The 27537-nt window shown below is 43.4% G+C and overlaps 1 protein-coding gene across 7 annotated transcripts in view; it reads right to left on the reverse strand.

The window, feature by feature from the left end:
- The window catches only part of CTNND2 (catenin delta 2), a 655193-nt gene that overhangs the window by 23620 nt on the left and 604036 nt on the right, over positions 1 to 27537 (reverse strand). For 4 of the 7 annotated variants that reach the window (XM_048507354.1, XM_048507356.1, XM_048507357.1 and 1 more), the window contains 3 exons: positions 25215 to 25425; positions 23545 to 23629; positions 6673 to 6798 (listed from right to left, as the gene is read on the reverse strand). In XM_048507354.1, the coding sequence (XP_048363311.1) occupies positions 6673 to 6798; positions 23545 to 23629; positions 25215 to 25425 (422 nt within the window). The remainder of the gene's footprint in view (positions 1 to 6672; positions 6799 to 23544; positions 23630 to 25214; positions 25426 to 27537) is intronic. The other 3 variants (XM_048507355.1, XM_048507359.1, XM_048507360.1) reach the window with 1 other exon arrangement.

Below are 27537 nucleotides of genomic sequence, written 5' to 3' on the forward strand. Positions count from 1 at the left end.
AGATGGAGTTGGGTGCCAAGCGTTGGGAGAAGCAGCTTTCTTGAGCAGGCTACAATGCAAAACAGGATGAATTTTACGGAAAGCCTTTGGTAATTCAAGCTCAGGAGTTACCTCATTGATCATACAAGTCACTCTGAAGGGCCCAATGTATTTATCTCCCAATTTGGTGTATTTGTGAATATCTCTGAGGTTTGTGGTGGACAGGTAGACCATATCCCCTACCACCAGAGGGGATGATGATGCTTGTCAGCCTGTTTCTTTTGTGAATCCTTAGCTTTCTGAAGCACACGAAGGATAGGATTCTAGCCATCCACTATGTGCTGGATCCACTCCTGCAGTTTTGGAGGTCTGACAGCCAACTGACCCACAAAGGGGAGGGTCTTGGCTGATCTCCCAGAGACCACTTCAAGGAATCTTGCCTGTGCTGCTATGAATAGCATTATTGTAAGCATATACCGCATAGGGCAACAAGTATACCCAGTTGTCCTGATGGTAGTTGCTCTGGCATCTAAGGTATTGTTCTAATGTTTGGTTCGTGCGCTCTGACTGGCCGTCAGATTGGGCATGATAAGTGGAAAATAACACTTGCTCCACTCCCAGGAGCCGTAGGAACACCTTCCAGAACTTTGAGACAAATTAGCTACCTTTATCCAAAATGATCTTATCAGGGGTGGAATGCAAACGGTAAATATGCTGAATAAACATTTTCGCCAACTTAGGAGCACTAGGAATCGATGAACAGGGAATAAAATATGCCTGTTTAGAAAACAAATCAACCACCATCCAAATCACAGTCTTGCCATGGCTAACAGGCAGATCAGTTATAAAATCAATTGAAATAATCTTCCACGGTTCATCTGGGGCAGGGATCAGATGCAGCAGCCCCAAGGTTTGCCAGGGTTGGACTTTACCATAGCACACATCAGACAACCCCTGACATAAGAATCAATATCCTTCTTCATAGAACGCAACCAAAACTGCCTCCAAAGGAGGTGGAGCGTTTTCACAAATCCGAAATGTCCCGCAGTTTTGGAATGATGCCCCTGCTGGATAAGAGCAGGCAGCACAAACAGCAGATCACCCCCGCCTCTACAATCCGTCACAAAGTATCAGTGACTGGCCACCCTCCTCTGGAGGAATGGGTTGCTTCCTGGTTCCAAAAAGGCGGAGAGCAACTTGATGGGAGGAGACACGAGTGGCAATGGTCATACCCAGTTGAGAGGGGGAAAGAATGGCCTCCACCCCCTCTGCCGCCCCTTTGGGAAGGTGGGAAGGTGTGTCTGGCAAACAGTTACATTTGCCTGGGAAGAAGTGAATGGTGAAATTGAAATGGGAGAAAAAATCAGCCCAATGGAACTGTTTAGTGGACAAGTGGCCGGGGGTGTTTAAAGCAGTTTTTTTGATCAGTCCACACTTGGAATGGAGTTTCCATCCCCTCCAACCAGTGTCTCCAAGTGGAAAGAGCTTGCTTGATAGCTCCTGTTTCCTTATCTCCCACAGTCCAATTAACCTCCAAGCTTGTAAATTTCTTAGAGAGGTAGACACAGGGATGCAAAATGCCATCTAAACCCCTTTGGAAAAGACCCGCCCCCAGGTCTTTGAACAATAAAAGGAAGGGCAGGGTCCACATGTTTCAGGATTGGCTCAGAAGTAAACACTAATTTAAGATCATCAAAATCAGATTGACATGCTTTCGTCCACCAACGTAGTTGACGGATCTCAGCCTGATATACCCAACGCTCCCGATCCCATTGATCAAACGGTTTCTTTGAAACAACCGACTCCTCAGTTTCTGAGTCAGAGTCTGTTAGTGAGTAGACCTGCGGCACAGCGGAATGCTGGTGACCGAGAGTAGGAGAAGCAGCCTTGGAACTCAGCTGCAACACTACGATAGTAGACACAACACAAGAAGCAGTTATTCTTCAGTGAAGTGCAGTTTATCAACAGTGGAGTTATATACAAGAAGTATTTACAGAATCACAGCACAAACTGACAGCATGCTTTGCCAACATAGAAATACCCTAGCCAGTGCATACAGTCACATCTGTTCAGAATATTTAGAAGTACTGACCAATCAGCATAAAGGTCACATAGTCCAGGAGAAGATGGTTAGAACTGGTTAGAACCAGCTCACTGCCTCAAGCAGCAGTCAGGTGAACTGTCAGTTAGATCATAGTGATCTGCCTTAACACACAGTATGTATCAGTGAGGTAAAGCTAAACTCTGACAGAGTCCTCAACCATGGCTACATTCCGGGGTGAGCCACACTGCACTTTTATGCCTATCCACCCTCGTCTCAATCCAAGGCCGAGGTCGTGTTCCTCCACCCGTATCACTCCACTGTACCGATTTGTAATCCCATGGGTTTTGACCTGGTGCCATGCAATCCTCTTGCAAAGCTTCCAGAGAGCACCTCTGGCTAGACCAAACGTACTCTTCCTAGGCTCAAGGGCGTGGAAGGTAGTGGGAGTTGCCCAGGCAATATCAGCCTTCAAAGTGTCAGAGTCCAAGTCTTCCTCCACATACTTTGCAACAATTTCCTCAAGAGCAGGGCTCAAATCCCTCGTCTGAGGGGCACCAGCCAACCCTTGAATAAAAGCCATAATTGCTGAAAGAACGTGCACAACTTCAGCTGGTGATGGCAGCATGAAGTGGACCAGGAAACAATACAGAACTATCTTAATGTCAAACTCTCAATTCACAAAACAACTCACTTGATGGGTTCAAGGATTTTATTCATGACAGCAGAGTAACAGCAGAAGACGGTTCCGGTGAGATGGTGCCAAAACTGCTGAGAATATAATGTAGCATTCCCTATGCCCGCGTGAACCAAAAGTAACAGTAAGAGTCCAGCCTGAGAGTCAGATTCAACCACAGAACTTCAAGGGTAGGATTCAGATAAGCACCTGCAAAGCAGAGGCAAAGCAAAAGCAAAACACATCCCCACAGCTCCCCTCCCCCCGTAGGAATGGCGTCCTGACACTATCGTGGACACAGAAAAAGCCTCCAGTTTCCTAACAGCAAAACAGCAACATTAAAACATTGCCTGTTGCATTCAGTGTTGCAATGGAAAATTATGACCTATCATACAACACTGTCCAAGACCTTTACTAAACAGTTCTATACTAATTCCAAAAAGGAAAAAATATATGAACTAACCATCAGAGGCAGCATTTTGAAATGAAGTAAACCATGGGATGCTGAGAAAACAATTGCACTCCAATCCTTTATGGTCAGTTTCATAAGGCATCTTTTTATAGCTATGTAATGGATGAAATTTAACCAGAAAATTATTGTTCTTAATTTGTTGGTGATGCCAGGCAAGCTAGTAGCCCCTCACCTATAGGAATTAAAGGGAACTCTGTTATTCAATAACAAAATTGAGCTTCCACGTGCTGTGTTAGTCTGTAGTAGTAGAAGAAAATTTGAGTCCAGAAAAAAGAAACCAACAAATATTTCCAAGGTATAAGCTTTCATGAGTTAAAGTTCACTTCATCAGATATGAATAGAATGAAGTTTCATCATACTTTATATCCAGTCCAGAAAGTAGGAACAGTGTACTAGTAAGAATCTTTGTTTTCAAGAAAAGTTTCAGGCCCAATTTCAAAGTACAATTCTGGTAATAGTTCTTAAATGTATATTGTTTGCTTGCAGTCTGTGCAACTCCGCCATTGCTGGTCCCAAGCTTGGATGTGAAAGGAGGAGGGTTGAGTGTCAGGTTAACAACTCGTCCCTGTAAAACCCCAATCACTATGGAAACAACAAAAAAACCTTCAAGCATTTTTGGTAAACCAGGTGGGAGTTTGGCCTCACATAATATGACATCTAGTACCTGATGTTAGAAACAATCTTCTCTGCCAAAAACATTACAGGAGTTGGAACATGGAATGTGAGAACTCTATACCAAAGTGGACAACTTGCCCAACTACTACAGGTATTTGATGGCTACTGGCTGGACATTCTAGGTGTCAGTGAGGTCAGCTGGACAACAAGCGGCCAGATCAACTGCAATGGCAAGACCACCTTTTAGGTGGGTCACAAAGATCAGCATGAATGTGGGGTCGGCCTTATCCTGAGCAAATGAACTGAAAAAGCACTCATTGGTTGGCCAGATCATCGAAACCTGTTTTGCTCATGGACATTTGCCAAAGCAGCTGCTCTACAAGTCTATGCACCAACTGACAACGCAAATGATGCAATTAAGAATGAACAGCTCCAAGATTTCTTTGCTAACATCCCAAATCATGACCTAAAGCTCCTGATTGGTGATTTCAATGCCCAATTAGGTGGCAGCTGACAAGGATTTGAGAATGCAATTGGAGCCCACACATCCTCTGCTCAGCTCAGTGACAATGGCAAGTGATTGCTGTTGTTCTGTGAACACAATGGGTTGTGTGTTGGGAACACATATTTCCAGCATCAGAGGATCCACAAGAAGACTTGATGGTCTCCAGATGGGCAAACCTTCAATGAAATCGACTTCATCTTATCAGCCAGAAGTGGAGGTCAGCAATGCATGATGCAAGGGTCTACAGAAAGGCAGATATTGGATCACACCATTATCTAGTCAGAGCAGAAATCAAACTCAAGATACAAAACGTAAGAAAGACCATACCAGAAAAACCATTTGCAATAAACTCAAGGACCCTGCCGCTGCTGCCACATTCACCTTGGAACTGCAAGGTGATGCCTGAATGTGGTTCACAAAGGATATAACGTATGCAATTGGTAACATGTGTTATAAATCCAAAAACACACCACTAATCACCTCTGGAGATGCCAGCCACAGATGCAGGTGAAACGTCAGGAGAAAACGCTACTAGAACACAGCCATACAGTCCAGAAACCACACAACACCCCAGTGATTTAGGCCATGAAAGCCTTCGACAATACATCACTAATTAGTAGGTCTCATTGGAAGAAAGATAATTATTCAATATTTTTAGTTTCCTTTGCATTAGCATTAGATTTAAAAACTGATTGAACTGCAATGTCTCTTGTGAATGGAATACATAACAGGAAAAGTTTTCATGGATTCCTGCTGCTACGTCCCTCTAAAAGCTGACTCACTAATACAACCCAGAGATACACACACATAAATAGTACACTGTCTGCACACATTGTGTCTGAATACAGTTGGATGTTTCTGGTCAACCAATAGGTGGTGGCTACTGCCAACTTTGGTATCACCGAAGACATTTTTGCTGAATCCACCTTAAAACATTAGAGATGACATTTTGAGGCGGGCAGGGGTGGGCTTGTAAAGTTGGAACTATCACTACATACCATTACCTAGCCTGTGGCAGGACTGGTCAAATATGTATATTGAACACAGTTCCCATCAAATGTTCATTTTTATTTCTCAAGCCAATTGTACAGGATGATAGGACTAAAACAGAAAATGCAGGAGTTTCTGCATAGGGCCTTTTGCACTGTGCAGCACTTGAAAAGGAAAGTGGTATGAATCCAAGAAAATGGTAGCTGATATCAAAGTGGTATCGATGGAAGGGAACTGAGGTATGCTGTTTGGACAGACAGTCTCAAGTCTAATACTTAATACCTTCAACCTTCAATACTCAATACCTTCAAGTCTAATAAAAGGTGAATACTTATATTGTACCAAGCATTTATATGGTGCAGTTTCCATGCTCGATGTCCATTTGTTCACATTATTTCAGGTCTGTAAAGTGAGCTGCCATTATTATCCCCATACAGAAGTGGCTGTGGGGAAGAGACTGCAGCTTTTCTAAGATCCCTTAATGAGTTGCAGTTTTAACCTGTTGCTGTCCATCTCACGGATCAAATAGTTTGCAAGTTTATTTTCAGCATTTTTGCTAAAAAGGATATGAAACTATTTCATTTTTTTAATGTTTCACGATACACTGGTTGTGGAAAGTGCCATCAAGCTGAAGACAACGTACAGTGGTTCAGTAGGGTTTTCAAGGAAAAAGTCTGATAGAGATGGTTCACCATTCCCTGTCCTGCAGAGAGCCCCTGCACTTTCTTGGGAGTCTCCCATCCAAATTCATTAACCAGAGCTGTCCCTGCTTAGTTTCTGAGATCTGACAAGAGCAGGCTAGCTTGGGCCATCCTGCCAGGCCTCTTGATGCATTATCTTAAAAACTGGTCTACTCAACTATTTCTCAAAAGAGAAAACTGTCAACGTACCAGCTAGCAAAAGTAAGCAGATGATTAAAGAGTCTGCTTGGTTAGCTAAAATGAAGGTTTTCGTAAATGACTAAATTTCTGATGATAGCACTGAAATAATAAATTGAAATTTGTTTTTAAAATGAGCTGAATAAACTAAGCATAATCAAGTCCCCTTTGTGTTTTATTTCTTCAATGTTAAAATTCTCAGTAAACAGTAGCACAATAGTGGCAAATTCCACCAACACAGATTTGACTGATGTTAAATGAATTACACATGGCTTTTGGCAACTGTCCCTTTGTAATATAAATATTTAAAGAAACTCTTAAATGCTCCTTGCAGATGCAAATTTAACAATGCATTAAATATTAATTCACATTTCAATGTGTTAATACTTAGTTAGCCACTATGAAAGCTATTGCTGGTTAGAAGGTGGCATATGAATTTTAGATATTTTAAATAAGTACGTAAAAGAGAGAAAGAAAAATCACAAAGCAAGATTGGTTATCCGACAGCCAGAATACCTGGGTTGGGGAATAGATTCTGGTTTCTTGGTTCTGGGAGAGGGTTTGCTGAGTGTGCCATGACTCAGAATGATGGGTAGGTGAAAATCCTCTGTCCTCAGCCACTCTGAAGTCTGGGGCTGCCCGCTGCCATAAATCAATCAGTCAGTCAATAAATCATATATTTCAAAGAGGTTTTATTTTTTATTGTACATTGTAGAACTACAACAGTTTTAAAGTACAAGCAGAAATAGATCACATAGATTCATTCCTGTTCCAAAGCAGAGAAAATGTATTACTGTGTTTTGACAACTCTATGACCCCTTCCACACATGCAGAATAATGCATTTTCAATTCACTTCCAATGCACTTTGCAGCTGTGAGGAACAGCAAAATCCACTTGCAAACAATTGTGAAAGTGGATTGAAAGTTCATTATTCTGCATGTGAGGAAGGAGCCTATGAGTTTCCAGAATTATCTGGGATTACATATGTCTTCAGCAATTCTTACTTAGCAAGAGCAGAGCTTTGGGAATAAAATTATTTTACATGTATTTCTAGCCCCACAGTTGCTGGCAGCTCTGGGGCTGCCCTCTGGCCAAATCTTCTCCCCTCATAGTTGCTCATTGGGAATCATTCCCATGGCAGACAAGGTCATATAACAACAGCCAGGTATCTCTGATACAGCACAGTAGTTCTACACATCACTAACAGTGTGGTTGCAACTGTACCACTAGAAGTAAATCTAAAGTAAGGTCGCAGCTAGCCCTCCTTGGTTAGGTTGCTTTTCTTGAAAAACATTTCTATGAGGAGCTTCAAAAGTATCAAAGGCAAATAATTGATCTCTGAATAGCCAATAACTTCTAAACCCTGGCACCAAGCATTTTAGTATCTGTAAACAACATCAAAAGTATGTAAGATGACTCAGAACAGCTGTTTTACACTTATGAAGCTTTTACACATTTGTAATGAACACCTGTCTTACAGAAATTACACCATTCTTGTCCTCTCCCTCGGTTAATAAATAAAAGGATATGTTCAGGATAGTGATCTTGAAAAATCTACCATTATTTTTTCCAGGGACCAAACAACACTGATTTTTTAAAAGCAAATCAGATAATTTCCTATTCTAAAAGCAAAATCATTTTAATATCACAAACTAAAAACTTTTTTTTAAAAAAACAACTGTTTGGTAGTGTGAGGGAGGGCTGGAGCCCCTCCTCTGATATATTGCTGTTCCTAGCCCAACTGGACCTTGCACTCTTGGGAATGGATTTGTGTTTGATGATATCACCGTTGGGAGAACAACTCTCAAAAAACCATCTCATATAGTTTGGCCCTCAGGCTTATATGATTTCTCCCTGTTTCAGTAGATCCTAATTCCCTATTGTATGACTTATGATGTTGCATTGGGGACAATTTTCCTTACAAAGGAAAAATGAGTCTTAAGAATCCAAGACTGACTGCGGCCTTGCTGGAAAAAAAGAATTCACTTCTTCCAGAAGAGGTTATTGAGGATTTGCACGATGTGCTGCCAATAGAAGGCTGCCCCTCAGTTTTATTTCTGCCTGTTAACAGAGATAGGGAAGGTACAGACAATTCTGAGCAAATGCCTGGACCTGGAGGTGCCCGCGGGAAAAGCACATAAACTTGCAGCCAAACCAGAGAAGAATATTTTAATGGAGGGCAGCACAACTGGCCTAGCAGTCAAGAGTCACTCTATTCTGACAGCAGGGCATGGGCGGGAAGCCAGTTAGTTTATGTAGTTTATAGTGTTTATGTAGTTTATAGTGTTTATGTCGTTCAGGCCTTTGTTGCATAAGTAGAATAGGGTGGCTGGATCACCTCCGCCTTTCCCCTCTTAGTCTTCTTGTAGTTATTAAAAAACAGCCGGGGGAGGTCTCTTTCCTCAGAAGGCTGCAATGGAATATGGGATGTATACTGCATAAATTCTTGGGCAACTCTAATTCACAAGTGACATGATTGATGACCTTTGTGACTTTGAAAGGCCCAATATATTTGCTTCCCAGTTTCTTACACCCCTGCAGACCCCTGAGATTTTGCGTAGATAAGTAAGCCCAATCCTGCACCACATAGTCCACTGCTCTCCTTTTTCTGTTTGCTTGCTTTTTGTAAGCCCCCTTTGCCTTTTTCAGCATCTCTTTGATTAACCCCCCCCCCCCCCGGAATCTTGAATAGTGGAAATCCACTCTTTCAAGTCCCATGGGTCGAAGACCTGCTGTCCAAGGGGGGGGGGGAGGGTTTGGCATTCTGCCCATAGACCACTCAAAAGGGGTTCTCTTTGGTGCTGCTGTGTACCACATTGTTTTCCTTTTGCTGGAGGGGATGTCAGTGAAAAAGTCCATGGTTATGACCTTCCAGGGTCCGGCTGGGATTGGCAATGGTTGCAAAAGGCCAGGAGACTTAGCCGGGATCGTTTTAGCCATAGCACAAGTGGGGCATCCTTTTATGTAAGCAATGTGCGCCACCAAAAATGCCTCCATACCAGGTGTACAACTTTTACAAAGCCGAAGTGCCCTGCTGATTTCACATCAATAGATCCTGATAGTTCAGGAGGTACTTGTCTCCCTTCCACCACAGCCCCCCCTTCCAACAAATCATCCCCCTTCTCCTGCGGAAGGGAGGGGCGTGAACTGTATTGCTGAAACTCCTCCTCAGTGACTGTAGAAGGGGCGGTGGTAGGGGCTGCTTTGGGCTGCCTTGGAGTGTTGTTTGGCTCCTGGTGGTGACATCCACCCCAATTGGGAGGGTGAAAAAAATGTTTGGATTGGGTTGTCCCCCCCCCCCCCAATCTGTGGCAGGCATCAAAGAACATCAGCTAAGCAGTTTCATTTCCCTTTGAAGAAATGGAAGGCAGAATTGAATCTAGCAAAGAAATCAGTCCAGCAGAGATGTTTAGCATTGATTCTGCTGGGCATTTTGAGGGCAGCCAAGTTTTTGTGGTCCGTTCACAGCTTGAATGGGTGGCTCGCCTCCTCCAACCAGTGACTCCAAGCTGTTAGAGCCCTTTTGATAGCTCCCATTTCTTTGTCTCCCACCATTCAATTAATTTCAGGGCCTACGAATTTCTTTGACAGATGGGCACAGGCATCACGTTTACTGTTCTCCCCGCCTTGCAGGAGGGCTGCACCCATAGCCACATCAGAGGCATCTACATGTATTATGCTGTTTGTTCAGGTTGGCAGGCCTGAGGACCGGCTCTGAGGTGAATGCTTGCTCGAGCCGATTGAATGCCCACTGACAGCTTTCACTCCATTCCAGTGGCTCCCACCCCCTGGACCCTTTCCTCTGGTGCACAGGAGATCTGTCAACTGAGCAAAATTATCAATGAAGTCTCTGTAAAAGTTGGGAAACCCCAAGAAAGATTGTGGTTGTCTGCGGGTGAGGGGAGGTTCCCATGCCAGTACGTCATGTATTTTGGTCAGATCCATCTCCACCCCCTCCCCTGAGATGCAGTAACTCAGAAAATCCAATTTTCTTTGGTGGAACTCACATTTGGAGAGCTTAACATACAGTTCATTGGCTCTCATTGGCTCTCCGTTTCAACACCTCCTGCAGCAAGGTAACACGTTCATCCATAGTTTCAGTGCAAATTAACACAACATCAAAATATACCACCACCCCTTTGAACGGTCATGCACGATGTTACTGACATCCAGTTCATTGGCTCTCAACAGTTTCAATACCTCCTGCACCAAGATAACACATTCATCCATAGTTTTAGTGTAAATCAACACATCGTCCAAATATACTCTTTGTACAATAGGTCATGCACGATGTCATTGATCAAGTTCATGAACACTCCTGGTGCCCCACTTAGTTCAAAGGGTATCACTAAATACTCAAACTGACCACAAAGCTGTGAACCATTCCTGAAATTTGAACTCTATAGTAAGCCTCCAGCAGGTTCAGTTTGGCGAACACTTTTCCCTGGGCGAGACTGTTAAGCAGGTCTTTGATGAGGGGTAAGGGATATTTATTGCACATTGAGATGGCATTCAGCCCTCGATAATCTGTACACAACCTGGGAGTTTCATCCTTCTTACGAAAGAGGACAGGGGCTGCCAAGGGGGAGGAGGCCGGTCGATTAAATCCCTGGGCCAGGTTTTTATCTAGGAACTTTTTTAGTGCTGTAGCTCCATGGGGACTTGTGGCATACAGTGTGTCCTTGGATAGTTTGGCCCCCAGGACCAAGTCAATTTTGCAGTCTGTTTTCCTGTTGGGTGGCAGCTTGTCGCACCCACTCTCCTTGAAAACCTGTTTCAAGTCCCGATACTGTGTGGGAATAAGCAAAGCCTCTTGCAGGTGGGCACTCAGGACTTGGTCTGCCCATGCAGCTTTTGGCTCCACCTTACTTTTAGGTCATGATTGGATATGCGGGCCGCATGGGGGTCCTTGGAATGGACCACTCAATCCAGCCAATGTCTGGGTTGTGTTTTACAAGCCACAGCATGCCCAGGACTAGGGGGTATTTGCCCACTTTTGCAATTATGAAGCTCAGTCTTTCCCAATGGGATCCACAGCCAACCAGCACCTTTTCTGTTTGTCACATGGCTTATGGGCCCCCCATCACTCTTGCGTCCATCTGCTCAAACTGGACCGGTCATTTTAACTGTTTGAGCCATAGTCCTAGCCCTTTTGCTACTGCAGGGTGCATTAAGCATTGAGAGCACCCTGAGTCAGTTAGCCCCGAGGGTCATCTTTCTCTTTTCTGCTGGGTTTACCAAAGTGAGGGGAAGGACCAGGGGAGTAGAATCATCACTCACCCGATCATTGGTGCCTTGTTGGTTGACCTGGCTGCACCGAGGGTGCTTACATTGGAAAGGCCGGGTTACGCCCGGTGTTTTTCTGCCAGCTTCGTTGCTGCACTTTCGCTGCGGCGGCGTCACCGAGAGGCAGAGTTGTCTACAATTTCAAGGGCTTCCAGAGTGAGGCCACCAGTGTGGTGTAGTGGTTAAGAGCAGGTGCACTCTAATCTGGAGAACTGGGTTTGATTCCCCGCTCTGCCACAAACTATGGAGGCTTATCTGGGGAATTCAGATTAGCCTGTGCACTCCAACACTTGACAGCTGGGTGACCTTGGACTAGTCACAGTTCTTCGAACTCTCTCACCCTCACCTACCTCACAGGATGTTTGTTGTGGAGACAGGTAGCCCCTTTGAGTCTCCTTAAAGGAGAGAAAGGGGGGATATAAATCCAAATTCTTCTTCTTTGGCGGTTTCTTCAAGGTCACCTTGCGAGTAGGAATCCGGCTTGCCAGGGTCGGTGCAGTTTTTTTGTCAGGCTGGGTAGTTTGCAATGAGGTGCCCCCCTTCTCCTCAATTTAAACACAATCCAAGCCTGTTGTCGAAGACTTTCATGGCTGGATTCAACTGGTTGTGGTGGATTTTCCAGACTGTGTGGCTGTTGTCTCATAGATCTGGTTTCTAACATTTCGCCTGCATCTGTGGCTGGCATCTTCAGAGGTGTATCACAGAGAGAAGTCTGCGCTCCGATCGATGGCTGGGGCCTTAGTTTGCTGTTGTTGAGTGGGGGAGCAGCCAACCGATCCGCTCTTCTGCTTCGATCATTGCATGGCCTTCAGGCAGGTTTCCATATCCCCCACTAGGTAGATCCATCCGATCAGGGTATTGGGATCTCCTGACACTGGGGACCACTGTCACACCTCGGGATTAAGTCCCTCTTTAAACATGTGAATCAAAATAGGCTTAGGCCAGTTGCACAGCTCACTGTCGGAACTCAACACCATAATAATCTACCACTGAGCGGCTGCCTTGCTTCAACCCTTGCAATCAGGTCCTGGCCTTCTGCTCCAGGAAGGGGTCCTCGAACCAGCAGCAGAATCGATCAAAGTTGTCCAGCTCCAGCCCGTTTTCCCTGAAGAGCCCTCTGCACCAGGGTGCTGCTTCCTGTTCAAGTAGGGCCACGATCTCGAACGTCTGTGTCTCACTCAATTTCATTGCCCATCATCCTCATGAATGACCCGACTTGAACCATAAAATACAGGAAGTTGTCTGGTTTCCCATCAAAGGTGGTCCTCAATTTCCTCCACCTACCAGGAGGACCTACCAGGAGGACCAGGAGGACCTACCAGGGCCCCTGGTCCTGGGGTCGGCAGGTCTCCAGGACCTACCAGGGCCCCTGGTCCTGGGGTCGGCAGGTCTGCTGGGGCTGGTGGCACCGGTGGCCCCACTTCTACTGCATCTGCCCTTGGTCTCAGCGCCAGCCTTCATCCACCTACCATGGCATTTGCTTGGTCCATCTGCGGGGCAGCCGTTCATAGTCATCTTTGAGGTCCTTGTATTTTCCTCAGACTGTTGGTTGCCAAGCTGTTTGCTTGTAGTCCGACTTGCCCTCCTCATACACTCCCCGGCCAGGAGGTTATGTGAACCATGTTGATACCTGCCGTGGTGTCCAATGTGATGTCGGCCAGGCAGGCGACCAGCTTTGTAATAGGGGGCTCAGGGACCTTGTCTTTCCTGCCACCCCTGACATCATCCCCCAGCAGGTCCAGTGGGCTTTTCGCCGTTCCCCAGTGGGGCAGTAGGGCTCTCACTGCCATTGCCCCTGTCCTCCTTGGATGTTCTGGTTGCCCTGCCTGTTGCTCCATCCACTGACATCGGTATGGAGTTGGTTGCAGGGTTTGGAGGAGAACTGGCTTAATGTCAGGTTCCATGGCTGAAGTCAATAAGAGACTCTTGATCAGAAGTCTTTACTGATAACAACAGCATGTACCTGGCTTTGTGAAAGCCAGTTCTGACCACACTTGTAATGACAACTGCTTTTATCCCGATGCAGCAACCATAAAATTCCCTCTCCCTTTCCCATTGGAATGTGCGAAAGACACAGCGGAAAGAAAGAGCCGTTGGAGATGTGAGCATCCCATGGCCAGTGCAGCGATAGACCAGCCATCTGTTGCCATCACCTTCAGAGTCAGTGCCAGGGTCGTTCCTAGCTATCTATAGTGCAAGCATCAAAGGAAGAAAGGAAGAAAAAGGTCAATTGAAATAGGAGGGGGGAGCGAACGCTACCCCTTCTCTGAAATAGATGTGAATGCGTTTACCTAAAGGCATTCCTTTGATGGACGGAGAAAGCACATCCTGACACTCTTAAAGCAAAGTAATTGACTCCAGATTACTAACTAACTTTAAATCAGACATTGGTTTACAAGTATCACATCATCAAATCAAGGAAAGTAGTTACTGAACAGTAAAGTAGTTACTAAATGTGGTAAATGCTAAACGAGTCTTGCTAAATGACTATCATACTTTGAAAAGTTGGTATCACTGGATCAAGTTCATCAATTCAGCCCTGGCTCCAACATAGTGGCAGTCTCTGTTGAATGAGACCCTAGCATTATGGGTTCTTGCAAAATTCTGCAAGACCTGCAAGGCAGAGATCTTCTACTAGGTGTATAGTTGAGGATAGCAATGGTTCAATATTCCCTGGACTCTCCCTTCCCTTTACCCTCCCCCATTTTTTCTTCTCTGATCTTTGATGGCGCATCCCCCTCACATACTATGTGGTGTTAGGCTAGAGTATCCTCCTCTGGGATTACTTTTGGGATTACCACATCATAGGACATAATTCAATATTAATTAGTAATTTTAAAGTTGAGGTCAAGACTTTTTGTAATATGATGCTTAAGGAAATGAAAAAGTTTTTAAAAATAACAATTTTGAAAAAAAAATTGAGGCCTTTTTGTTGGGAATTATGGAAGAGGAATTTCCTAAGCAATTTAGAACTCTGTTTATGTATAGGATGACTGCGGCAAAGACTCTTTATGCATAAAAATTGAGAGACAAGAAGACACCAAACAAAAGAGGACAACAAAAGAGGACTGAATTCTGAAAACTACAGAATATGCAGAAATGGCAAAATTGATGATATTATTAAGAGGTAACGGCTGTGGGATTTTGTTTTTTTGCTGGAGGATGTGCGTAGCTACACCTCCAGCAAGTGTAAGTTGGTCGCTCTCTTAGAAGAGAAGGTCCAGCAGCTTGAGGCACAAGTATCTACACTTCAAGACATTAGGAAAAAGGAAGATTTCATTGACAGATGGTACTGGGTGAGGAGCACATCAGGGATCTCTCTGAAGAAGATAGCAGCTCTCAAGCACTTGGAAAAATGTGACACAAATAAGTAGAGGGACTAGGGAGTATTCTTTGAGCTTAAACCTACAAAATTGATTTGAAGTTCTTTCCCTTCTCAGCGAGGACAAGGAAGATGCACAGGAGCAACTGAGTCAGATCTCAGTAATAGCAATAGAAGGTTCAGTTCATAGAATGGCCCCTACAAACATCAAAGGAGATGCTGTTCCCCTGTTGAGGGGAACAGATGCAGCGATTTGCAGGCCTGATAAGATGTCACGAGAGGTGTGCTGTCTCCCTGGGGCAAAAATCTGCGATGTCACTGAGAGGCTGACAAGACTTGTTAAGCCCACTGACCCCTTCCTTTTGATCCATGTGGGGACAAATGACACTGCAAGACGTAGCTTTCGGGACATCAGAAGGGATTTTGAGGCTCTGGGAAAGAAGCTGAAGGATCTGGATGTACAAGTTGTCTTCTCATCTCTACTCCTGGTTGAAAGACATGGCCCATGGAGAGAAAGAAGATAGTGGAGGTGAACAATTGGATTCGCCAGTGGTGCCACCAGAAGCTATTTGGGTCCATGAAGAGGGACTGCTGGCAAGGGATAGGTTGCCTATAGGAAGACACATCTTTGCCAGGAGGCTCACATACCTGAGTAGAAGGGCTTTAAACTGAGTTTTGTGGGGGAGGGAGACAGTATTTAAACAGATAGGAGTTCAAAAAATGATAGTGATGGTAGTCCAAAGGTTATAGAGAGAACTGAGTGAATAAGTCAAGAAGGCAACAGCAGGAGGGGAAAAACCTTAAAGAAGCAGCCAGAGGAAGTACACCATGGCCTTCAATGTCTCTACATCAGTGAACAGAGTATGGGAAATAAAAAGATGAACTCGAACTCTTAATACAGCAAAACAAATATGATATTATAGGCATCACTGAAACCTGAGTCTCATGACTGGAACATAAGAATTGAAGGCTATAAGCTATGTCAGAAAAACAGATCAAATAGGAAAGGAGGAGGAGTAGCATTATATGTAAAAGATTATTACAGCTGTGAACAGGTCCATGACTTAAATCCTCCAAGCCAGGTTGAGAGCATTTGGGAAAAAATTAAGGGATAGAGAAACAACATTGATGTAATTGCATGGGTCTATTATAGACCCTCATGCCAGTCTGAAGAGATGGATGAGGCATTCTTGGAACAGATGACCAAACGTGCACAGAGAAGAGAAGTAGTAGCAATGGGAGATTTCAATTATCTGGATATTTGCTGGGAGTCAAGCTCTTCCATAATAATCAGGTCCAAAATTTTTCTCACTTGCCTTGCAGACAGTTTCATGGTCCAGGAGGTGGAAGAAGCAACAAGGGGAACAGCTATTTTAGATCTGCTCCTAACCAATAATGATGACCTGATTAGTGGAGTGAAAGTGGGAGTGGATCCTTAGGTGGGAGTGATCATGTTCTCCTGGAGTTTGTTATACAGTGGAAAGGGGATGCCAAGCATAGTCATACATGCATTCTAGATTTTAAGAAAGCAGATTTCAGTAAGCTTGGGAATCTACTGGGTGCAATCCTGTAGTCAAAAATACTAAAAGAGAAAGGAGTGCATGATGGCTGGGAGTTTCTTAAAAGTTAGATCTTGAGTGCACAATTTAAAACAATTTCTATGAGGAGGAAAAATGGGAGGTGTCTAAGGAAACCAGGATGGCTATCTAAAGAACTTTCAATTGAGCTAAGATTTAAAAAGGACATGTACAAGAAATGGAAAAGGGGGGAAATCGCCGAAGAGGAATTCAAACAAATAAGCAGGATGTGTAGGGAGAAAGTCAGAAAAGCTAAACCTCACAATGAACTGCGGTTTGCCAAAGAGGTTTAAAACAACAAAAAAGTTTTTTTTGTTATGTCCATAGCAAAAGGAACACAAATGATAGACTAGAGTCACTACATGGAGGAGATGGCAAAATACTAACAGGGGGTGGAGAAAAGACACCTTCTTTGCCTCAGTCTTCTCCCAAAAAGGAAACACTGCTCATCCACGAGAAAATGACTCAACACCTTCTTTGCCTCAGTCTTTTCCCAAAAAGGAAACACTGCTCATCCACAAGAAAATGAAACAGAAGATACAGGAGGAGAAATTCAGCACAAAATAAATAAAGAGCTAGTGCAAGAACACCTGGCTACTTTAAATGAATTCAAATCTCTAGGGCCTGATGAACTGCATCTCAGGGTATTAAAAGAACTGGTAGAAGTAATCTCAGAATCACTTGCTATAATCTTTGAGAACTCCTGGAGAACAGGAGAAGTCCCAGTGGACTGGAGGAGGGCTAATGTTATCCCCATCTTCAAAAAGGGGAAAAAGGAGGACCCTAATAATTACTGTCCAGTCAGCCTGAAAACAATACCAGGGAAGATTCTGGAGCAGATCATTAGACAGACGGTCTGCCAGCACTTAGAAGGGAATACTGTGATCACAAAAAGTCAGCATGGGTTTCTGAAAAACAAATCATGCCAGACCAATCATATCTCTTTTTTTTGATAGAGTGACAAGCTTGGTAGACATAGCTTGGTAGACGTAGCTTACTTGGATTTTAGTAAAGTTTTTGACAAGGTGACAAGGTGCATAATATTCTCACAAGTAAGCTAGTGAAATGTGGACTAGATAATGCTAATTTTAGATGGATTTGTAATAGGTTGTCTGATCAAACTCAAATGGTGCTCATTAATGGCTCATCTGCATCCTGGAAAGAAGTGACTAGTGGGGTGCCACAGGGTTCTGTCCTGGGCCCAACGCTATTCAATATTTTTTTATTAACAACTTGGGTAATGGAATAGAGGGCATGCTAATCAAATATGCAGATGACACCAAATTAGGAGGGGTAGCTAATACCCCAGAGGACAGAGACAGAATTCAAAATGATCTAGATAGATTAGAGAGCTGGGCCAAAATAAACAAAATGAATTTCAACAGAGATACTTAGGCAGAAAAAATGTAATGCGCAGATGTAGGATAGGTGACACCTGGCTTGACAACACTACATGCGAAAGGGATCTGGGAGTCTTAGTAGATCATAAACTAAATATGAGTCAGCAGTGTGTTGTGGCAGCCAAGAAAGCCAATGCGATTTTGGATGTAATTGTACCTCTCTAGTCTGCATTGGTTAGACCTCACCTGGAATATTGTGTACAGTTCTGTTTACCACAATTCAAGAAGGATATCGACAAGCTGGAACGGGTCCAGAGGAGGGCAACCAAAATAGTAAAAGATCTGGAGAGAATTAGGGAGCTAGGGATGTTTAGTCTGGAAAAGTGTAGGTTAAAGGCCATGTTTAAATATTTGAAGGGATGTCATGTTGAATGGGGAGAAAGCTTGTTTTCTGCTGCCTCAAAGACTAGGACAAAGAGTAGTGGATTCAAGGTGCAGGAAAAGAGATTCCACCTAAACATTAAAAAGAAGTTCCTGACTGTCAGGGCTGTGTGACAGTGGAATTTACTGCCTTGGAGAGTTGTGGAGTCTCCTTCTTTGGAGGTTTTTAAACAGAGGCTGGATGGCCATCTGTCAGGACTGCTTTGATTGTGTACTCCTGCATTGCAGGGGGTTGAACTTGATGACCCTTGTGGTCTCTTCCAACTCGATGATTTTATGATTCTACGACATAACTGTATTGACAATTTTTAAGAAAACTGGGAATCCTTTACAGAATACCTTTTGAAAAACTATTCAAATAAGCAGAGTCAGGGATTGAAACCTAAATAAAACAGCAGAGTGCAATTACTAGAAGGCATTTTAATTATTATTATTATTTCTCTTCTCTTTCTTCTTCTTTGTCTGGCCTGAATGAACCTATTGTTTATGGAAATGTATTGTTATGCCAATAAAGGTTGTTGATGTTGATGTTGTAGAAGGCATTTAAGAAAAAAAATCAATTGAATTAGTTAATCTAGAGTTAACTATTAATCAAACATGAGATAGCAGGAAGTCACTATTTGCTGTGTACTGAAATGTTTGCTTTTTGCTTCTTTTGTATCTTAGTGTGTTTTGTTGGTTTGTCTTTTTGTGTGAGATGATAAAAATGATTTTTTAAAAAATTAGTAATTTTAATGCTAATTGAAATTTAATTTTGATGAAGCATTGTATTTCCCTATGTTGTACATTACCATGAGCCTGGCTTTTCCAGGGAGGACAGGAAACAAATGAAAGTTGATTTATTATTATTGTTTTTTAATGTCACAGCTGCCAGTTCTTTAGCTGGATGTTGACTTTTCATTACAATTTGAGCCTCACTGAGAGGCCTAGGAAGTTGTAATTCTAAAGTGATGTATCTCTCTCTCTCTCTCTCTGCTTTCTACATTGATCTTTGTGTCGAGGCTTTGATAGAAATGTCTTTGGTCAGATTGAAATTGCTGATTTTGTCTGTACTGGATGTTTCTTGCTTCATATCATTCAATTTTTCTTGCTGTAGTTGTTTCAATTGTCATCAGTGCCTTGTTCACATCCCTCATTATGGGGGTAAGATCTTTTTTGGCCACCATTTTCAATGCTGGCAGCCGCTGTCATTCCTCATTTGATTGCATATACTTTTGCCCTAGTTCTTTTTGTCTTTCAGTCAGTCCATCAGTTGTTTCCATGGGAACATTCTCTGGTGGTTGCACTATTATTCCTCTCCTGTACTGGCGCTTTCACCCGGCAGCTCTACTATTATACCTCCTGATGTTTCTGGAGTAAGTACTGTTCTTTCTTCTGGTGTTGCTTAAGTTGATTTCTTTTCACAATTTTTCTGGATTTCTTCCAGTTATATCTCTGTAAACACTTTATTTCGTATAATGAATCACCTTTGATCTGCCAGTCTTTGCTCAGTGATATTTCACAGTTTGTACATTCACTTCAAGTATGTATTTTTTTTAAAAAAACTGTACTACCAGATTGCTCTGTAATTTAATTGTGCATGTATCAATACAGAAAACACAGTTCAATTTTAGATCTGTTCAGTATCATCAAGTAGGGATTTGAATCTGGTCTATGTCAGAACATGTGTTTAGATGGACAAACTCTAGATGACAGGTGGACCCTCCTTCCAGCAGGTGCCGTGCGCATCATTAGGGCTGTGTGCACAACTGTGTACCGTGTGCAAAGACAGATAAGACATGGGCACCTGATTGGCACCTCAATTGTATATAGTAAGCACAGACAACAGGGTGATGTGTGCCTGGAAACACCTGTGGTCTGGCGGAGCACTTTGACAGTAGTTAGCAATAAACAGAACTGCACTGGTGACTGTGTGTCTTTCGGTTCTTGTTTGCATTGCATCCTGCAAGGTGGTCTACTCACGAGTAAGCCGCAGCTTCAACAGGTTATGGGCCCAGATTCTGCCTTTACTCGTGAGTAACTGTTTGTGTTGCTGTGTGCTAAACAGTTTACGGCTGCACCATGGCTGCGTCTTTTGCTGGTTTGCCTTTCGAGCGGCTAACAGAGCATAACTATGTGACCTGGTGTTTGCGTGAGGATTTGTGGACATTTGTAGCCCTTCCCTCCGCAGCCCACAGCTATACAGATAAGGGCTGAGGAGTGGGCGAGAGCATCCATCATCTTGGCAATGGAGAGCTCCCAACTGCTGTATATCAAGGACGCAGCGTCTGCTTCGGAATGCTGGAACTTACTCAGAGACGTCTACCAGCGTGAGTCTGTTGGCATTAAAGTCTTATTGCATCACCTCAGGCTACGTAAAGGTGACTCTGTCTCTGACCATTTACAGAAAATGAGGACTATTTTCTGAACTAGCTGACCGTGGTCTGCTTTATGAGGATTCGCATAAAGCCTATCTACTGATTTCGTCCCTTGACGAATCATGGGAGTCGTTGGTCAGCAGCCTCCAGATGGTAGCAGATGCCGCCTTAACCCTGGACTATGTCACCTCAAAGCTGCTGGACTGCGAGCGACAGAGGGAATTCCAGAGGAGTGTTGCTGTGCCACAGAAGGAACCGACTCCTGAAAGTTCTTCCATCTTGCCAGCTGCTTGTGCGACCAGGCGTTTCTACAGATGTGGAGCTCCTGGCCACCTGGCAAGAGCATGCGTGAAAGTGTTGGACCGGCGTAAGCCCAAACAGGTACAGAAGAAGGGTCCTGGGAGAAGGGACTCTGCCTCTTCATCGTCTGCCTTTTTGGTCACGTGCAGCGATAGGGACAGAGATGGAACTTGGCTCATTGACTCTGCCTGTTCAATGCATATTGTGAACCGTGAGCATTTGCTAACAGAGGATCTACGTACCCCAGAGATCAAGCACGTGTGTTTGGCAAACGGGACTCCAGCCTCTGTGGAGAAGCAAGGAACTGCTTACGTGCCAGCTTTAAATGGACACATTAAAAACGTTCTCTATGTGCCATTATTTGACTTTGTTTACTTAGCGTTGCAAAAATGACAACGAACGAGTATGTTGTTCAATTTGAAGGTCAAACATGTACCATTTCTAAGCATGGTTGTCATGTGTGCGCAAGGTAAGCTCCTGAACGGATTGTATTATTTAGAAAACTGTGATAAGAGTATTGTCTGTATGTCTGAGAAGGTAGCAAATGTATCTGTGTCAAATGTTCCTCCTCATGATCAATGCATACATTACTATCATCGTGTTTTTGGCCATATGAACTTCAGATCACTAGCCAACCTAGTAAAGGTGTGCAATCTGAAGGTGAAACCCTGCAAGAAGTTTCTGGAGTGCTCTGTGTGTGGCAGAACGAAAGTGAAGGCTTATCCTTCAACTGCCAGAAGCACCAGAGAGTCTGTCTGTCTGAACGTGTACGGGAACTAGTACAAAGCTGGTTCATTAAGCTGCAATATGTGGATTCTAAGGTGAATGTAGCTGACGCCTTAACCAAGCCTACTGCAAAAGAAAAATATAAGCTTTTGTGTAAGCAGCTGAATGTGATGTCTGTATCAAATGTAAATATGTAAAGTCTGTCATACCGATTTTGGAAGGGGTGTCAGAACATGTGTTTAGATGGACAAAATCTAGATGACAGGTGGACCCTCCTTCCAGCAGGTGCCGTGCGCATCATTAGGGCTGTGTGCACAACTGTGTACCGTGTGCAAAGACAGATAAGACATGGGCACCTGATTGGCACCTCAATTGTATATAGTAAGCACAGACAACAGGGTGATGTGTGCCTGGAAACACCTGTGGTCTGGCGGAGCACTTTGACAGTAGTTAGCAATAAACAGAACTGCACTGGGGACTGTGTGTCTTTCGGTTCTTGTTTGCATTGCATCCTGCAAGGTGGTCTACTCACGAGTAAGCCGCTGCTTCAACAAGGACAACATTTTAACTATGGTTAAGTTATGAAACTGACATTCAGTTCACAGACAATTGAGTTTGCTTCAATAGATGAAGGTTTCACTGCCTTCCCTTTAAAGCTAAAGGTTAAACAAGCCAGGATTAAATCAGAATGCTTGAATTGGTCTATCACATGAATCTACTGTTATGTAAGGTCTTAAACCTAGGAGGTAGGTGATTGTGAGAGCCAGTGCGAGCAGGAATGATGCTACTTAAATTCCACCTCTGACTTGGCACCTCTGACCCATGAATTTGCTCTGCTCTGCCTGCTTTTTGGATTGGTTCTTCTATGGACTTCCAGCTTGCCTAGAACTGAGCCTCAGAAGCCATTGTTGTTGTGTTGGACTTGACCTCTGCCCATGCTGCTTGCCTCCGGCATTGCTGTATCAGCTTCTTGCTGAGAGAGGCTGATTTAGTTTGATCCACAATTGGGTAAGATAAACCAACATAATGTTCTGGTTTCATACACAGTAACAAACCAGGACAAGCACACTAAACAGGCCTAGAATTGTTTTAATGTTTCAGAGGGTAGCTTTGTTGGTCAGCAGTAGGACAGTTATATTTGACTTCTGTAGTGCCTTAGAGACCAACATGGTTTCACATGATGTCTGAACTCAGACATTAGATAAAATTTAAGAGTAGAACTGGGCTAAACTGACTAACAATCACAACTAAATCTAAACCATGTTTCTAATCCCAAGAACACAAGCTCTACATGGATGCAAACCACATCTTATTGCCTGTATTTTAAAGAATCCTCAACGTGTACACAAGATAAAGATCTAAGGAGCTTTTATTTCAGAGTGGTCACTTCCAGTGAATTTGCTGTCTACGGTGGGCTGGGGTGGAAAACTCTGGTGTTACACATTATTGAAAACAAATCCTAAATCTGAGACAACCTTCCGATCACATTGATATATTCCTCAGGAGCACCTATCTCCTTGCCGCTACACCCTAGATAATGCTGGTTCCTTCAACAGGCTTTATTTTTAAGATATGCCTGTCAAAGATGCTGAAATCTTTGCTCTTTTTGTTTTAAAGAAAAATTATTCTTTTGTCTTATTAACTCAGCTGAGGGAGTCTAATGAGGCATAAAAAAGTCAATCACAACAAATATATATTTAAAATACACATTTCTGTTGTAATTTATCTCTGAGTGAATTTAAGAGCAAGACTTTGTCATATGTCAATTCTTTTATCCCTCAGTCCTAATGAAATCTGAACAGAAATGTCTGATCTCACAACCCTAATATATGCTGTCCCTGACCTGAATATTTACAAACATTGGGCAAGAGAGTTTCTATTCTATTCTATTCTATTCTATTCTATTCTATTCTATTCTATTCTATTCTATTCTATTTGAAATAGAACATCCATTAGTAATTTTTGCTCTACAGTGCCTCTTTTCTGCTTTGTGAGAAGCTAAATCAACACATTGCAAACACAACTAAACAACTCTTACCTTCTTGTAGAGACTTCTCAGGTCCCTGTACTGCCACATGCTATTTAAGACCTGAGATGCTGCCTTCACTACTTTTGGTGAGTGCCTATTTGAGAAAAGAAAAAGGTGACAGTTATGAGCAACAGAAAACCTCAAGGGAGCAAACTTGAGATTCATCAGATCAGTCAGTATCTTGTGATAGTTGAGCACTGGAATTTTCTTGGCTTACAATCATCTCAATATTTACTACAAGCTGGATCAACAATTTCACAAGGTTCAGATAGGTAAACAAGTGGGAGGACAAGAAGAGTGCTTATTTATAAACAAAGTAGTTAGAAAGTTTGTCCTGTTTTGTATGCCAATAAAGGCTTGTGTTACCCTTTAAAAAAAGTAGTTAGAAAGTTGTTGACAAAGTAGTTAGAAGAAAGTGCAGCATTACTCCTTAAAAGGCTTGATGCTAAACAAAAAGTTTATGCTGCAATAGAATATAATTCACAAAGGATGACTTTCGGGGGTTGGTATAACTTATATATTTCTTAAAATTAAATATTTTACTTCTTTCTTGTCCACTGCCATATAACTCAAGGCAGCTTAGAGCAGTTTAAAAGAGCACAGTAATTTAAAATGCATCCAAAAACTTAATCAAGTTTCTAACACTTTAAAATTCTTCACATGAAAAAAGTCCTTTATATGAAAAAATAGCACCAGACCTAGCATCTCTTTCATTAAAAATGAATTTCTAGCATTTCTTCTCATTAAAAATGCACCATCTTTTGACTAATAAAACAACAGACAGAAATATCTCATAGTCAGAAAAAAACCTTAAGCTTGGCTCTGGGGCAGTGGTGGGATTCAGCAGGTTCACACCGGCAGAACTGGTTGTTAAAATGGTGCTTGTAAGCAACCAGTTGTTAAATTATTTGAATCCCACCACTGCTCTGGGGGTCCTTGCTTGGGAGAGAGCTTCATAATCAGAGCTGGGGAACATCTCACTGTCTTCTTCTTGTAAACAAGTCCAGCATACAAAATGGTTGGATGACTTATATAACATACCTTGTACAAAATTCTTTTCTCACTTGTGCAAAACACATGCTATTGAATTATGTTCAGAAATGAGGCAGTGCAGGGTACTACAGTGGTCCTGTCTGTTAGGTTTAGCCCACCCCAGAAGAAAGAAGAAAGCTGACTCATAGCTGAAGTTCCCAAACACTCTTCTCACGTGCAGCACATGACAACAGTCAACCCTTGAGGCTATGAAGTCATGACTGGCAAGTGCTAGAATTTTTCAAGGCAGAATAGGCTGGCATATTGTCATGGGTGGGAGACCCTCAGCAGCGTCACTCAACAGCATCCCTTGAAAATACCTGAGAAAGCTTTTTAAAATCATACTCCTGGAGAAACATGCCCCTCTATTACCAAGTATAGTTCCTGCAGTGCTGGGCACTGTGAGTGGATGTAGGTTAACCCAAAATACTGTCTTGAAAAATAAATATAAGATTGATGTCATTAGGGACTGGAAGTGTCAGATATGTTGATATGCAAATGTTCAGTTACACCTTCCCCAACCGCTTTTTCATCATCCATCACGCTTACTAATAAATGATAAACTACAATTCTCCAGGAAATAATTAGTGCAGACAAGCACTAATTAAACTATGTCTAACAAGCAAGAGACAGATTGTGACACTTACTTGTCTCCTTTACTCTTGGAAATGCCAACAAGCTTCTCAATTCCTCCTGCATCCCGTAAGGCCTTGGCATTCTCCATGTTTTTTGTGATGACTTCATGCAAGGTGCAACAAACAGCAGTAACAGTGTCATCGGACATGGTCTTGCTTGTTGAACTGTTACTGTTGTTACCTCCGGGAAGTCGGTGAACCAGGTCCCGCATGGCATATTTGCCTTTTGAGAAGAAAAAGAACAAGCAGGGAACAGTCACGAGCACAAGCAAAAAGCAAAATGGAAGGAAGATGCAGGTGAACAACAGCCACTACATAGTCCACCTGTAAAATGAGTATAATAACAGTGATTGGCCTTGAGGAGCTGTTGTAAGATCTACAATAGTATTATGAGTCAGAACCAGCAGTAAATTTCAGCTAACAGAAGTGTCAATTCTCTTCTCCCATTTGAGACCCTGACTGTCTCTTCATGATGTTCCATATGTTTCTGGGTATGGTTGTAATATAAAAAAATTCTAGCCAGTGCAACACCATTATGATTGTCCCCAGTTGAAGCTTGTTCTAGGAAAAAAGTGAATATGAGAGACAAAATGACAAATGGGAACGTAAACTCATGGTGGAGATAACAGATAGTGTAAAAAACTGGTTTCACTATTACCAGTTACTGGAGATGTTTAGAACTGACCAAAAGAATATGGGTTTTGATACACAAATGACAGAATCTGAAAGTAAGGTTTGTACAAAATATGAGAAATTGATTACTAAAATATATAACATGTTGTTGAAATGGTATACAGAGGATGAGGTTGTAAAGCCAGTAATGACTGAGTGATTTGAAGTTTACATCATGTTATAATCTGAAAAAGAATCATTGTATAGATGGTATCTGATACCAAAAAAACCTGGCAAAAATGTATAAAAGTGGGACATGCTAGAAATGCCTATAACATGAGGGATCTCTTTTCATATGTGGTGGCTAAATCGTTTAGGGACATGATACACAAAGAAATTTTTTAAAAATGAAAATGACAATGAAGTTTTTCTACTGGAGTGTCCGGGGGTCGCCGCATCAGCTCGCCTGGGACTCGGCAGGCCTGGGGGCGGAGCCAGTGGCAGGACGCCCACGGGACCCGGCGACAGCCGGCCCCGCCGAGGGATCGCCGACGGGGGCCAGGAGCGGCCAGACGACGGGCGCAAGGAGGCGGAGCGGCCAGGAGGTGGCCGCGAAGAGGCGGAGCGGCCGGGAGACGGCATGAAGCGACTTTGCTGCTGCCGGATCCGCAGCTACAGCCGCTCAAGGGATCAACTGGGCACCGACGAGGCGAGAGCGCGGCACGGCAGACCCATTGAGCCCGGCGAAGGCTTCAAAAGCCCGAGGGAGGCCCGGACGAGTGAGGCTAAGTCAGCGGCGAGGCGTGGAAGGAGGAGTTCACGGGGGGCCAAGGACAGACGGAGAAGGAGTGGTGGGAGAAGAACGGAGGAGCCTGGGCAGGGAGGCGCGGAGCCTAGCGAGGGGGTGGTTGGAAGGAGAACTGGAAGGAAGTGACAGTGAGGTCAGGGAGGAGAGAGGAGAGAGAGAGATGGAGGAGAGAGAGAAAAGAGCAAGAGACGAAGGAGAGAGAGAAAGGAGTGAGGGGAGAAGGAGAGGAGGGAGGCTGACCCAGGAAGGGGCGGCAGACCCCTGTGAGGGGGGGCTGTCAACCCCATTCACGAGTAGGGCAAGCCTGGCTGGGAGGGAGGGGCGCCTTCCCCTCCATCCCCAGGTGGCACCCTGTGGTTCAGGCAGCTGACTGCAGTAAGAGCCCCAAAGACCGGGGCTCCTGACGAGGGGACCAACACCTCGGAAAGGGACGGTGGGACGGATTGTCAGCCCCAACTGCAGAAGGGGGAGGGAGAGCGCCACATGGAACTAATGGAAGATGATATTCCAAATCAATATAGACTGCTTTTCATGTATCTGTCTACTGCTGCAAGGACATCATATGCACAGAAATGGAGCGAGGAAAAAATACCAACAAAGGAAGATTGGATACAGAAGGTCATGGAATATTTAGAAATAGCAAAATTAACAACTTTAGTAAAGGATTTGTAGAAAATTGGAAACCTTTTACGGACTACCTTGTCAGTCAGTCAGTGCCTTTTATTAGCATAAAACAACAGCATAATGTAAAATAATTAAATATATAAAGCAACAGCAATAGTCAAGTAAAACAGTAACTATCGTTTTAAGATGATAGCCAAAAAAGAAGCAACTGTACAAGTAACGTCAAAAGCATGATCCTGTAAAAGAAAACGTACAGCATATGAAGAATTTTGTATTTTCTGGTGAATTAAG

This window comes from Sphaerodactylus townsendi, linkage group LG09 (assembly GCF_021028975.2).
Source record: "Sphaerodactylus townsendi isolate TG3544 linkage group LG09, MPM_Stown_v2.3, whole genome shotgun sequence".
Classification (NCBI taxonomy): domain Eukaryota; kingdom Metazoa; phylum Chordata; class Lepidosauria; order Squamata; family Sphaerodactylidae; genus Sphaerodactylus; species Sphaerodactylus townsendi.